The 14,703-nt window shown below is 37.0% G+C and overlaps 2 protein-coding genes across 7 annotated transcripts; both read right to left on the reverse strand.

The window, feature by feature from the left end:
• Window positions 1–237: 237 nt before the first annotated feature.
• On the reverse strand, window positions 238–6,678 carry LOC117605992 (sensory neuron membrane protein 1-like). 4 transcript variants are annotated; one of them, XM_034327914.2, is made up of 10 exons: window positions 6,463–6,678; window positions 6,207–6,388; window positions 5,808–5,921; window positions 5,160–5,317; window positions 4,896–5,095; window positions 4,092–4,300; window positions 3,272–3,527; window positions 2,999–3,210; window positions 2,158–2,384; window positions 238–2,070 (listed from the first exon to the last, which is right to left on the reverse strand). In XM_034327914.2, the coding sequence occupies exons 2-10, from the start codon at window positions 6,345–6,347 to the stop codon at window positions 1,854–1,856; spliced, it is 1,734 nt and encodes a 577-aa protein (XP_034183805.1). In that variant the 5' UTR covers window positions 6,348–6,388; window positions 6,463–6,678; the 3' UTR covers window positions 238–1,853. The 4 variants fall into 4 exon arrangements, with proteins under 4 accessions (XP_034183805.1, XP_034183804.1, XP_034183807.1 ...); XM_034327913.2 differs by having other exon boundaries at window positions 6,207–6,678; XM_034327915.2 differs by lacking the exon at window positions 6,207–6,388 and having other exon boundaries at window positions 241–2,070; window positions 6,463–6,673.
• Window positions 6,679–7,509: 831 nt separating this feature from the next.
• On the reverse strand, window positions 7,510–14,604 carry LOC117605995 (uncharacterized). 3 transcript variants are annotated; one of them, XM_034327921.2, is made up of 4 exons: window positions 14,516–14,604; window positions 13,932–14,024; window positions 10,841–11,099; window positions 7,510–9,367 (listed from the first exon to the last, which is right to left on the reverse strand). In XM_034327921.2, the coding sequence occupies exons 2-4, from the start codon at window positions 13,983–13,985 to the stop codon at window positions 8,967–8,969; spliced, it is 714 nt and encodes a 237-aa protein (XP_034183812.1). In that variant the 5' UTR covers window positions 13,986–14,024; window positions 14,516–14,604; the 3' UTR covers window positions 7,510–8,966. The 3 variants fall into 3 exon arrangements, with proteins under 3 accessions (XP_034183812.1, XP_076546055.1, XP_034183813.1); XM_076689940.1 differs by lacking the exon at window positions 14,516–14,604 and having other exon boundaries at window positions 13,932–14,058; XM_034327922.2 differs by lacking the exons at window positions 13,932–14,024; window positions 14,516–14,604 and adding an exon at window positions 11,799–12,047.
• Between the last annotated feature and the right edge of the window lie 99 nt (window positions 14,605–14,703).

Here is a 14,703-nt window from a genome sequence, read left to right on the forward strand (position 1 = left end):
AAAGCATGACAGTCCATTAAAAATGAGTAACAAAGATAGAAAGCTGTTGAAAATGATTCTTGTGATATTTTCATCGTTTCTCATCTGTTATTTACCGATCACTATTACAGATGCTATTAAAGATCACTATTTAAAGATGCTATCGATTGGAGAGGATTAAATATAGCTGGCTATATATTAATTTATTCAACCACTTGTATAAATCCTGTTGTTTAAGTGGTAATGAGCTCCGAGTACAGAAGTGCTTATAAAAATGTGTTATTTTGCAGAAATGAAGTTAAGAAAGAGGCTCGGAAATCATTGAAATAAAAAAAGACAGCTGCTTTTTCATTTTATTTCAGCTACTATGTATGTATGGTATGTCCCTACGTATATAGGTAAGTATGATGAAATAGTATTTATGCTAGCAGATCAATTCATGTAATTGCTTTGAATATGAAGAAAATTACTAGATAGAGAGCTCATTAATATTAAATAATTAGGATTTGAATCAGCACATTCCATAACTAAAGCTATTGGTAATTTCATGTATGTATTTAGAGAAATATGTATACACAACTGATAAGCGCACAATACTTTGTTAACTTAACAGATTTCATAAAGAATGCGATCTGAATGTAACGTTGAGAATGTTGAAAATATAGAATATATTACTCATTTCTAATTACAAACTAATTTATAAATTAATTACATATTATTTTGTAATAATCCTTAAAAACATGAATAACAAGACGCATTTAAATAAAATGTTATTTAACAGTAACGACGACAATGACAATAACGACAATAACGATAATAACAATAACAATAACAAAAAACACTATATACAAACTAGTAAAATTGTTTACAAAATAAGCGAAAAATTACTTATCATTAGATAGTAAAGAGAACTGGAAAAAAAAACTGTATTACGTAATTTAAAAACTGTTTTTAACAATCTATTTCAATATTCTGTGATCCTAATTAAATAAATTTCAACAGATCGAGCAACTTATATATTATTATTGTATTGTATACATTGTATTACGTCGCCATTAAGTTTTGAGCGAAGACCGAAGACCAAAGACCGTAGATCTGTGCTCTATTATACGTATATATGTACATACATTAGGGATGTGGTAGTACCCGATATTAAGGGCTCGGGCGCACTCGCAAAAGATCGGGCGGGCTCGGGCGGGTGTCCGATACATGCGTGCAGTCGGGTAGGCCATTTAGGGTTTGGTGCGGATAAAATTGCTAATGCTTGCAATTCGTTACAAGTATTATTTTTCCACATAATAAAAATTATCTTCTTCCAAAATTCCATATAAAACAGATTTTGCTCATGCTTATTGCAAGTATTAACAAGTACAGAAGCATCAGGCCGCGACTCGCAGCCCGCAAGAGCTCGTCCGAATCTGTCCGACTTTATCCGATCTGACCCGAAACAGTCGCGATACCCGACTGACGCATGTATCGGACACCTGCCCGAGCCCGCCCGATTTTTTCCGAGCACGCCCGAGCCCGTAATATTGGATACCTGCACATCCCTAATACATACGTACAACATCAATCATAATGTCCGTTCGTCTAGTGAAAAAGCACTGAAGGGGAAGGTGTCCTTACCATCTCATTTACATGAAGCATAATAGGTGCGCGTTCGCGCACGACCTCTCATCCACATGAGGTGGTAAGGGCACCTACCCCTTTAGTGCTTTTTCACTAGACGAACGGACACTATGATTGATATTGTACCTGATAACGTAGATCCACCCCCTTGCGATTAGAGGTACGTAGTAATTGTCTAGATTTGGGGAACTAACGGTGAAAAGATCGCCGCGGTTTTCTTTGCGTTAAAGAAAAGAAAGGCCTACTTAATTGCTGTCTAGGTTAGGCGGTACCGTAGCACTTTGTATCGTGCTAATATTCATGGTGGGCGGCCATTTTTTCTGCTCATCGTCTTGGCCATTCGGAGACTGTGGTGTCACTTTGGTGATATCCAACTTATTCTTATCCATGTTCTTATAATATAAAGCACCTGCTGCTCCAGTTGCACAAGCTCCGACGAATATCGTAAACCATTTCATAAATCTATTCGGTAAACGATGAACGTTAAATCGAATAAACGTTTAAAAAAAAGAAGAAAAGAAACATTCTTTATTCAAAGCAACTACTCACCCGACGATACTTATCACTCTGAACAAGGTCTTTACTATTTTCACGTACTCGTCGTCCAGTAATATACCTTCTTCTATCCAGAATAACGGGAACAAACATTCCGGGAAATGTTTCATTAATTTCACTTTTTCCATCGGATGAAGAAACATATTAAATTGCAATCTTTGCGCTGCCTTTAACGGAGTGGCTGTCATTGGTTCTAAATCCATAGCAATCTCGTGTTTCTCCTGCAAAAAAGAATTGAACTTATTGTTAGAGTACTGGGCTAGCTACTAGGCTTTATGTATGTAGCTGCCTTTCAAACGGTAGATTGTATGGTAAGAGTTCCTTTTAGCACCCCCTCTCAATTGACTCAAGAATTACCAGGCAAACTTCTCATGAGTTGTAACTAAAAAAAATATTAATGTGGACGCGCGGAAATTTTTTTTGGAGAAAATTTTTTTTTGATTCTACAGAATAAATTTTATTACAGGAGCAAAAATGAGCAAAAAAAACTACAGAAACTTCAAAAAATAACCTAACCTAACCTAAACCTAACACCTAACAGGATTTACTGGATATTTTTGCCATTGATTATGGCGAACTGTCCACATAAATCACGACGGTGAATTGATGTGATTGGTTAGATGAATTTATAAAATCTCGTTGTTGTTGTCTAGAAAAGTAAGATGGCGATGATGGAAATGGCCGCAATTTTTCATGAACCAAGAATTTCCGCGTCACCTGACTTACCCACGTGACTATTATGCATGAGAAGTTTGCCTAGAGATTTTTAACTCAATTGAAAGGGGGCGCTAAAAGGAACTTCACCCGATTGTGAATGAAATGAAGAAAAGTTTGCCTTGTCCGGATGAAGTCCTTCGACCATTTCCAGATACTTTTCGTCCGAGCCATAAAAGTGTGGTAGAGAACCAATGATAGGCGAGCCCATGCATTTGTACAAATCCTGCAGATTCTTTGTTAAGCAGGTATCCGGTGTAGGGCAATAACATTTCTCTTCTGGATTTGTACTCATATCTCCTAAACCGGCTGTATAATGGTACGTGTTGATACCTATAAAACAAACAAACTATAAAAAAGTTTGAAAGGAAAATTAGCTGTTACGGGCTTTTACCTTTAACCGTGGTCCTGTGACTGTACTGAACGCCCATGTTCCTGCAAAGATCCGCCGCGAACGTCATAATCTCATCTCCTTCTTTGATGAACGGTGCAAAAATCGTGGTATCCGTGCCATTGTACTGATTACAATGTTCCGCGCTCCAAATCGACATCTCTGTTTTTCCATCGAACTCGACCACCCGTCCCACGTCCCGATAATTCTTTATTCCACGGAACACCCTGATGCGTTTCGCTGCCGCCGAGCCATTTCTCTATGCCAATAAATTAAGGCTAATTAAAAGGTTAATCTTATCGATGTTTACCATCTACCTACACCAGGCCTGTCCAAGTAGGGCAGGCCTGTCCTAGTAGGGGAATTCACTCCTGGAACACATGTTTTGGGTCCCTTTCCAACACTGCTCCTTCAAGTAAGATGGGACCGAGGAGACAATACCGCCGCTAGGAAAGACGGAGAGACGGTAGTCAGAACCGTCCCATCTTACTTGAAGGAGCAGCGTTGGAAGGGGACCCAAAACATGTGTTCCAGGAGTGAATTCCCCTACTTCAGGCCTGTCCAAGTAGGGGAATTCACTCCTGGAGCACATGTTTTGGGTCCCCTTCCAACGCTGCTCCTTCAAGCTCCATCTCTCCGAGGAGACAGTACCGCCGCTAGGAAAGACGGAGAGACGGTAGTCGGAACCGTCCCATCTTACTTGAAGAAGCAGCGTTGGAAGGGGACCCAAAACATGTGTTCCAGGAGTGAATTCCCCTACTTCAGGCCTGACCTACACGGACAGGAGAGCAGAGCTAAGGAAGAAATAGCAAATTACTCTTACAGAACCAAATAAAGAGAAGCGGTAACGTCCCTCGCCGTCCGATAATAAACCATTCTCTTCAGCTTTTCCTTTTAAAACGTTACAAGTCGCAGCTCCGGCAAAGTCTTTCACTGTACAATCGATAGGCAAACCATCGAAAAGTATATCCTTCGCTTTCGCTTTGACAAACACGGTGCCGGGTTTCTTGAAAATACTATCCACCGCTTTATCTACAAAGTGCAATCAATTAAACATCAACAGCACTATTAAGTTGACGCGAAAATGAATGAATAGGTAACGAATATAGGTATGGACTATTACGCAAACTACTTGTTACGCGTACTTTGCATTCAGTGATTCATCATCACACAAATTGCAGTTAAAACTATTGTTATGAATCATGTAAAAGCTTTTACATTTTTCTATTACGCAAATGAAATATCAGAAATCAGTAATCAAAAATAAGTTTGATACTTTATTTTTATCATGGTGTGAAATCGAAACACGCAGTAGTAGGTGTGAAATTGATCCAACGAGCCGTTTATAAGATTTGTCGCGATACAGTGGAAAGCAAGGGTAAATGATTCGTTATCTATAAGTTAGCTATAAGTAAAACGTTTCTCACGACCGTTTTTTCTTTCGGTCACTTAACAATTCTTAGCTAAGGCCAACTCGACCTTTACCTTTGATCGAAACAAACCAATTCGATTTTATTTAATATCCGGAAAGAAGAGAATAGAAATTTTTTCTTTTTCTCTATCTTTTCCTAGTCTTTTTAAAGAAGAAGAAGAATAAAAAAAACACACAAGATAATGGTACACTCACTGACGATTCCTATTGCGCTTGGTTGTTCGATTAGCGTAAGTTTAATCATGCCCAGTATAAAAAGATGAGGCACAACCAGTTCTTCTTCGCCGGTTAAACCGTTGCTTAGCGATGGATTAAAGTACCAGGTCGATTTGAAATTGTACTCGACAGTGTCGTCTTCTTCTCGATCTTCTAGATTCACTTTATGCTTGTATTCGCTATAAAATTTCATAATAAATAGCTATTCGTCATTCCTTTCTCCTCTGTTTGCTCTATGCTTACTCGTAAAAAAATGGTCCCACTTCTTGAACAATTGGCTTAGCTCCTGCCAATATTTCCGTAGGATTGGTTACGTTAAAAATATAAATTTTGAAGTCTAACGGAAGCGGGAAAGTGGCCCATAGTTCGCGCATATCCGCGCCAGGTTTTAGCCCCACTTGCTAAAATTTTTCATATTTTATAATTATTTTAAAATGCAAATACCGACTCGTTAATAATTCTACGATTACTGTATGAAAATGATTATTTGTAGAGTTACGTTTCTTCAATTTTTTCAGTATCATCTGTTTTAATTGGATGAAAATATAAAACAATAAAAGAAAAATCTACATACTTGCAACGAATAAATAGCAGATTCTGGTACGATGAAATGTAAAATGAGACGATTATATAAAGTTGGAATTAACGTGTCTGATGATGGACGACTACCACACAAAGTGCTAATTACTTGAATTACTAGTATTTAAATAATGACGAGTTAAATATCAATGTTTATGAAACAAACCAGTTTAATCTATTGCCCTGCATGCACGGTTATCGACTATCAACTAACTAATTACAATATGTAATACAATAAGAAAACGTTTTTTTAAATATCGAATAAATCTATAAGACAATGGAGAGAGGTTCGGGAAGAAGAATCTAACTTACCTTCTTAATTTGTGATTTTAGAAATGGAGGAAAAATCACGGCACAAACGAAAATTCCAAAACTAAGCATGGACCCACCGACAATTCCAAATATTTTCGGTTTCATATTAACACCCTAGAAACATCACAATTAATGACAAATACTAATCAACTTTCACCACTCCTTTAACCAAGTCAAAATCAAACTGAAATTCCGAAAGCAGCATTCATACGATCAAGGGGGAGATAACGTTAAGTGGAGAAAGAGGAAAAAAAATAGAAAAAGAAAATAATATTAAACGAAGCAACATTGGGAATTTGATAGAAACTAAAATGGTAATTTGATAAAAAATGTAACGCCAGAAAATATTCAGGATCGTTTGACGATAAATCAAATATACGACGATCAAACTCTGAATACCTTGCATCTGTTCAAAGTACGAAGAGTATTTCGGCTTTTCGTTAAATACGATAACCAGCTTGAAATGAACGTGTACGTAAGATCGAGGTATCGACGAAAAATACGTGTAAATGATTTATAAATTAGTTGTTTGATATTCATTTCATTTCCACTGTAATTAGCCTGGCGTAATCATCGCGACGCTATTAGATAGAATCCTCTTTAGTTTTCACTTTTCGATAGAAGGATGATAAGAAATATCATCGAGCGATCATACCTTGAGATCTCAAGAATCACCGGTGATCTACGATGTAGAGATCGTTGATAAACGATCTGAATTTTATTTCGCGATGCGACCCGGCACACTTTCGTTCTGATGGATCGTCCTCGTCGTCGACGATCGTCGAGTATTCGCGAAGAAGAACTGTTTCGTCTCGAGGAGCGTCAATGTCGCTAACCGACGACCACGACCTTACGCGTCCATTCCTGCGTCACCACGTATCGTCGATTTTTTCCCCTCAACTTTTGCGTGGCCACGTTCACGATCAAGCTGGAAGGATGATTCGTGATATTTGGAATTGAATAGGAAAGTATAAACCGAGCTGGTTCCTTGATATCTACATATATGATGAGAAGTGAAATTATAAAATAAATAATAAATTGTCGTATTTTGATGTAGTTTTAGAATAATCCTTTGGAGTTTCAAGCCTCATAGAGCCTATAGTTTAGAGCAGTGGTTTTTAACATTTTTAAAGTCAGGGAACACTATATGAAAAATTTGTGGAACAGCAAAATTAATGATCCAAAAAATAAACAAAAACATCCCGCGTAGAAATAAATATATTATTAAATATATTTAATATGTTTTAAAATATATAGTTTATATATTTGATGAAATAGAAAAATAATATATAGACATGACTTTTATTAAAAATTAAACTGATTACTCCTTTGATAACAGAAAAAATGAAATTAATTATAAATATATACATATATATTCTTGAACGAAATTTATTTCAGGCTAAAATCATTTAATGTGATACCTGAGCTTCTGCAGATTTTCGCGATATTAGGTCTAATATTTGATATAGCTACTCTTAATTCTTCGTCTAAATTGGTAAGTCTTCTGCGTTTCTTAGTTTTTATATTGATTATTGTCAATAAATCGAGCTCGCAGAAATATGAAGTTGAAAACTAGCAAGATTTTCAGTGCCCTTATGAAGAGAACTGGGTATTCGTCTTGGACAAATCCACGTTTTATTAAATTAACACTTATATTATAAAAATCATTAAAAAAAAAATTCGGCTTTCATAATTTCGCGGAACACCGGTTAAGAACCAGTGGTCTGGAGTCTAGACGACTAGGGATGATCTATTCTTCTACAACGAAGAAGAGAGCAAAGAACAAATTAACAAGGGGACTAATTTTCAAGTCCCTTCCATTATTCTAGAAATTAGTAAATATTGCTTTATATTATAGATATACTTATATAGGTATACATACATACGTATAGATTAGCGTTATAGATTTATTCGTGAACGAGTAGCTACCGTTTGTTTCCGTGTCAAGTATAACGCCTATCGAGCGGAAAGGTGTAGAATTATCTATTAAATATGAGCTTTCTATAGATACCTGTTACACGCTAGAACACACGTTCGATTTCAAAACCTTTACGTTATCAGTTTCACTTGCAACTTGTGTCAAACAGACTTACTTGAATAATCTAACCATGTACCTATACCTAACTGTATTAAATGTTAACGAAAAATAGACAAAGTATGTTTCGAATAAGATTAACACTTAATAAAATGTATAAATGAAATAGAGTACTCGTGGAAGAGGAATACTTGAAATTTATTTGAATGAAATAAAAATTGACGATTGCAAATGTCCCATTGCCACGTGCCTGATTTATAAATATTAATTTCAGTTTCATAATGGAATATAATTGTCTTTCAGGGAGAAAAAAAAAAAAAAAGGAATTGTTTCGTAACCAATGAATCGAGATACGACGATTATCCTTGGAACACCGACTGCTGTAATTACGTTGATAGTACCAACTACACATATGTCTGCGAATGAACAACTATCGAAAGCCGTTGAACACGGTTTAATCAACGCAACGTAGGTAAATAGAAAGCTGACAATTAATCAATCATAACCGAACAATTACTTGGTAGCGATAGGAAAAATGATACATCGAGTAAGTACATATTATAGTAAGCAAAGTTTCAAATGAATAACTTATAACAAGCAGGAGTTTGAATAAATTCACCTTTGACATCTACAATTCGTTCGTTTCCTTACAGAGAGACACTTCCTTTAAGTGAGATTTTATGTGTATTTAATTGAATTTATTGAAAATTACCCAAGTATGGACTATGGGGTACGTAAGTATCCCATTTTATCTGGTTAACATACATGTTGGTTGCTAATATTATCAGTTCTTTGTACAATCACCTTTTCTTTATTTTACAACTCATATTCTATATTTATGATAAACGTTACCCTTCCTTCTAAATAAACACCTTTTAAAACATCTTAACACGTTGAACGCCACAGTGAAATTCGGCATTTTTTATAGGACGTATTAAAGCTCTAATTACTAAGAATAGTAATAATTAATTTTCAAATTTCAAGCTTTCTATTTGCCACTTTACTAAAATAATGTTTTTCTATTGTTTTCTTTTAATTATTCAACCAGTCACCGGTGACCCCCATGGCGTTCAACGTGTTAATGTTCGACGCGAAGAGACGAGCACTTACGTTCCACTGAAACCTTACTTAAGCCATCCATGGTGTTTGTGAGCATGAATGGCAACAGGTACGGGATAAGGTTTAGGGACGTGATAAGGTACAGCTACGTGCACAGGGTACGGTCTGTCGATGTGAACGATCTTCTCGTATGGAACCGGGTACGGCTTCGGTACGGGTACTGGAACGGCTACAGGCCGATCTACAGGTACGTGAATCGTCTTTTCAACCGGTACTGCAACTGGTCTGTCAACGTGCACCAGCCTCTCCACGTGAACGGGATACGGTTTTGGTACCGGAACTGCGACTGGCACAGCAACAGGGCGATCCACTGGTACCGGTACCGGTATCGGTATGTGTTTCGTCACAGGAACTGCGACTGGTACCGGATGTGGAACAGGCTGCGGCAACGGCAACGGTACCACCGCTGTTTCAACAATGAAATCGTGTTTCCATTGGATGTTGTTTGATAACGAGTAAAGAGTAACAACAGTAGTAGGCTTCCATAAAGAAAATGGCAGCTACAGGAGGGATGAAGTTCCTTTTAGTACCACATTTCAATTGACTTTCAAATCTCCAGGTAAACTTCTCATGCATAATAGAGTGACGAGGGTAAGTCACGTGTCGCGGAAATTCTTGGTTCATGAAAAATTGCGGCCATTTTCATCAGCGCCATTTTACTCTTCTAGACAAAAACAACGAGATTTTAAATGCATCTAATCAATCACATCAGTTCAGTTACGGTGTTTGTGAGTGCATTTTTTTGGCCGCCATCTTATTTGCTTTCTCAATCGCAACTCTACGTTGTTCTCTCGTTCGCCATAATCAATAGTAAAAATATCCAGTAAATCCTGTTAGATGTTAGGTTTAGGTTAGGTTAGGTTATTTTTGAAATTTTATAGTTTCTGTTTTGCTCATTTTTGCTCCCGTAATAAAATTCATTCTGTAGAATCCCCCCAAAAAATGGCTGCGCCTCTACATTAACGTTTTTTTGACTTACAGCTCATGAGAAGTTTGCCTGGTAAGTTTTGAGTCAATTGGACGGGGGGTGCTAAAAGGAACTCTTACCCACAGGGGAACGAGAGTTTATCGGTCTGCATTAGAAACAGGGCCGGTTTTAGCAATATTGACGCCCTGGGCAAAATTATCGTGGCACCCATTCAGGGGTGCAACATTTTTAAGAAAAAAAGACAAGGTAATAATATGAAACGATGAATCTGTAGTTAGATTGTAAAAATTGTTAAACTACATAGAAGCTTTACTAATTTAAACGGATATACAGTAAAAGCTGGATTTATGCAACAAAAGTTTGGCTGGATATATGCAACATCGCTATCCCCTCCACTTGGGAAGATCCCCCTTAGCGAACCGAGCCGCTCGACGTGGAAACCGTGTAATATGATCCGACCGTAATATCGGTGTGACTAATACTAATTGAACGATAAAACTTTTTTATTTTTCACTTTTTTTTAATGAAACTTTTACTAACGCATTTGTGAGATTTTTCTGATTAAAATGATACCAAACATAAGGCAGGCCGTACACCAAAGATGCATCAAACACGCAACATGCAACATGCAACACAACATGCATATATGCAACGTCTGGGTCCCAATGTTTGTTGCATATATCCAGCTTTTACTGTAGATGAATAAACTAGGGACACCGGGCTGCAGCGCCCCCTACAGATCTAGCGCCCTGGACGATTGCCCGATCCCCCCCCCAACGCCGGCCCTGATTAGAAAATATGTACTTGTATGAATTTTTCTGAAAGCTTCAGAATGCAAGATTGCAAAATTGCGGCTTCTTTCTCTAAATAGCCATTTTCCTTTCAAACACTCAACTATTGTATCCGAATGAAATAAATAGTTTACACATAGTAGAATAGAAATATACTAACGAGCTGGATGTACCACAGGTGGATGTACCGGAGGATGCAGTACGTTTGCTGCTGGTATAGCTTCCAAATGTCCAGCTACTTCCGGAACTGACGCCTCGTAAACAGCAGCTGGTTCAGGATGATAATGGTGTTCGTGTTGAAAACCATATTCCAAAGTAGCTAAACCTCTCTTATCGTGTTTCCTTGCAATCAACGGCTTATTCTTCCCGTCTTTGTTAACAGTGATTGCTGTACCGACTGCTAACAGTATTGATAAAATCTGCAAATACAGTGGGTGATCAAATTATTAGAGCCGCTCGCGTAAATTGACAATTTTACATAAAAACGAATAATTCTTAAATGAAAACCTAGTTAAACAAAGTTTTTGTTATTTTTTTTTGTAACGTATCGATGCTTGTAAGGTTATGATACACAATTGAAAAAAGTGAAAATTGTTGACTGGCTTGGAAAGTTTCCAGACCTCAACCCCATCGAAAAATTGTGGGAACATTTATTATTAGTAATAAATCGCAATTGATTGAACGTTTGATAAAAGTATAGGCCAGAAATAAAGTAATCAAAATAAATTGCTTAAAATGCATTGAGGCAGTAATTGCAGCAAAATGAGGCGTTAGAAAATACTAACATACAAATGTAAATATAATCTTTTAAATGTATTTGTTTATTTTTATAAGTGTCTTTTTGTATATTATTAGCGGAGGATTATTGATTAAAAGTTATTCAATGTAAAAACCTTAAAATTGTAGCTCTATTTCTACGCAAACACGAAAAACCTATTTTTCATACCGTGGCTCTAATAATTTGATCACCCACTGTTAATGTCTGCAATCAGTCGCTTACATACGTGTATATTAGAACCAAGTAGATTGAAATGAAAAAATTCACTCAACGCATCGTTACATCGTTAAAATAAAATGACAAATAAAATAAATAGAAAGATCAAAGAAACTACGTATACCAAAATAAACTTCATGATCGATTCGTAGGAGCCTAATGCTAAGCACTAGCGTCAGTGTCGAAAAGAAAACTACGTTTGCTCGCTATCAGTGACCTCCTATAAGTATTTATAGGGCAGCTATACCGATGATGATGACACTGAATGGACTTTCGCTGCTTCCAATCGTGGCCGATGGCCAAATAAACGATTGCGATTGCTTTTCATTTCGTGTACGGAAGAGGAAGAGCACATGTTACAACCGGAAAATAGATAAATGCAACGTACTTAGAATGGTGTCGGCATCCGTACAGGTTAGAATCGTGGTCATCGATGAGATCGGTAAGATAGTTAAGCATCGGGCCAGGTGAAAATTGTCTACGTGAAGATTCAAATTAATAAGAACTGCTATGCGTCCATTCGTGACACGCTTCTATTATATCAACCTGCTCCTGCATTTCTTTGATTGTTTCGTTATATTTTTATATCCCAACGGAGATTTTCACTCTTCTCTTGATTTTTTCCTTCAGGAAAAAAAATCAGAAAGACTATAATAGATCTTGACCAAACCTGGTATGTTGGTAGACCTTAACCCCCTCAGTAACCACCTGCAATATTATTTGGTATACTCTTTTAGTTCCTGAGATATGAACATCCAAAGTTTGAATTTCGACAGTCAAAATTCATTGAAATTCCCCGTAACTAGTCAGAACCAGTTGCAAATGCATGAAAAGCATGTTTCTGAGCAAATGGAGACAAGTCATGAAGAATCAGTCATGTGTTTCTAACATTTATAAGGGTTTTAATGTTTTGTGAATGTTGCTTAGTTGAGTTTGCAGTCATAGTCATGCCTTGTGTATGAAGTCATTTTAGGTTATAAAGAGGTCATCGTAAAGAAACGGATTTTGGCTTTCCCAATCAAGAGAAGAGCGACATTTTTTCTTTCGGAAATTTTGCTGGCACGTGAGCGTAAAGAATGCAACAGTGAGGTATATTGTAATGGGTATTTTTTCGATGTCGAACACAGAAACGATTCAAATTTCGTTTTAGTCTGTATTAATTTCCATTTTCATCTTCATTTTTCAATTATTTTATTTTTCTGTGGCGGACTGTTTTTGGGAAAAGGTTTTCCGGGCCTTTTTGTTTTGTAGAACTGTATATCGTGCGCGACCGAACTCGAGGGCAGCCAATAAAAGTGGCGATTGCCAGAACCTCGGTTTGGTCGGAGCAGGGCCGGCATGACCTTTTGCAGGGCCTGGTCAAATCCTATACTTAAATTTCACAATAAGGAATTATTTATTATAAATACAAAGGATGTTACATATATTTTTTGTAAAATGAATATTACATAATTTTTCTCGCTTTTTTCGCCGCAAAATCTTTGATTACGTCATCAAAATTGATTCTATTGAAAGAATAGCCAGAAATGAAAATCGGTCTTGGTTTATTGATGATCGAAGATAATTTTATATTAGTTTCAATTGTGAGTTTTCGTAGACCGCGGGGCCTTTCAAAACGCGAGGCCGGGTCAGGCGAACGCGGTGAACCTGCCTCGCGCCGCCCCTGGGTCGGAGGAGTAACTAAGTGCCAAGGAAAACGAAGCTAGTGCTTGAAAGTAGAGGGTTATTTTCCCTCCTTCCAATTTTCCTTTGGACGACGGTTTGATTTCGACAGAAAAACGGCAGAAGGTACCGGACAGTCGCCACGAGCACTACATACGTATCGCACCATCAGCGCTTTAATAATAAACGTTATTATTTGTTACTAAGTATTTGAATCATTATGCACCCACGTCACGTCCTAAATTTCCAATAAAGTTTTTCCTCAAGAAAATTTCACTACATAGATTTACCAGTAAGTAGATAGACGAATATTTAAGTCTGGATCCAAATTTCATGAATGAACGGAGTCGAGTAAAAGCGTAAGTCAACAAATGAATTCACGATAATCGTCGGACAAGTTGACTGTCCAAGTATTTCGTAATTGTGCCATGACATTCGTTTCCATTCGATTACGCGTTCACCGATCCTCGTAACTATGAATAATGAATGACGGATAGTAACCGGTAGGCCATTAGAAGTGGTTTGTAAGTACTTATTAGAAAATGAAAGTTAAGAAAGTTCACGAATGCGAGCAACGCGGAAAAGCTACACGTACCCTGCAATGTCTCTTCTGTTGCAGGAAACGATCCGGTTTTCTTTCGTTCTTCATCTCGTTGACCGAGTAGAAATATCCTCACACCAATTGCACCTATGTATGTACAGTGCGCACAGGTCCATTAGACAAAAACAAGGATTATCAAGCTAAGGTCTGTTTCAAACAAATTGTTCGCTTAAATTGTAGAATGTAAGATATAAACTTTGAAATAAAAAATGTAAAATGTAGGACGTAAATAAAATATTATAAGAGAAATTTTGAAATGGAGAGGCATATTTGAAAGATTATACGAATTAGTCACGTCACTACCATTTCATTGTACGTGCTTTGAACGGCTAGAAAATAATTAAATCGTAAGTAGGTAAGTAGTACGAGTCACTTTCAGAATGACCCATAACCTTACAATCGATGATCGTCCAGAGCAAAATTGTCGTTCGTTTCGTGGAATAAAAGCATTGATAAAAAATTGTATTGATAAAAAAAGAAAAAACAAAGTGTCGCAAAATGGTATTTATGGTATATCGACTCGAAGATTAGTTAGAACCTGATAAAAATTATATTAGCCATTCGCTGATCGACAATACCGTCAATATCCGTTGGTTCATTAAATTTCCAGTTACGTCTCGTTAACTAAAAATCCAACTACATTACGCACCAGTGCCGTACATACACGGTAGAAACACAAACCAAATCTTAACTACTTTCTTCACCGGAAACACAAAACTTGTCAATCGACCCGGTCAAGTTCCTGATCCCAACGAACCTGACTTGG

Source organism: Osmia lignaria, chromosome 2, assembly GCF_051020975.1.
Source record: "Osmia lignaria lignaria isolate PbOS001 chromosome 2, iyOsmLign1, whole genome shotgun sequence".
NCBI lineage: Eukaryota > Metazoa > Arthropoda > Insecta > Hymenoptera > Megachilidae > Osmia > Osmia lignaria.

What these genes read in the sequence shown, in the direction of transcription:
- LOC117605992 (XM_034327914.2), bottom strand. Translation starts at nt 6,347, where the DNA reads ATGAATATCAAACAACTAATTTATAAATCATTTACACGTATTTTTCGT. An exon ending in GCTTCTCTTTATTTGGTTCT is followed by an intron (nt 3,528 to 4,091) that starts GTAAGAGTAATT and finishes TTATTGGCATAG; the next exon opens with AGAAATGGCTCGGCGGCAGC. An exon ending in TCACAGGACCACGGTTAAAG is followed by an intron (nt 3,211 to 3,271) that starts GTAAAAGCCCGT and finishes TTTGTTTTATAG; the next exon opens with GTATCAACACGTACCATTAT.
- LOC117605995 (XM_034327921.2), bottom strand. Translation starts at nt 13,985, where the DNA reads ATGAAGAACGAAAGAAAACCGGATCGTTTCCTGCAACAGAAGAGACAT. An exon ending in AACAGAAGAGACATTGCAGG is followed by an intron (nt 11,100 to 13,931) that starts GTACGTGTAGCT and finishes CTGTATTTGCAG; the next exon opens with ATTTTATCAATACTGTTAGC. An exon ending in ACCTGTGGTACATCCAGCTC is followed by an intron (nt 9,368 to 10,840) that starts GTTAGTATATTT and finishes TTGTTGAAACAG; the next exon opens with CGGTGGTACCGTTGCCGTTG.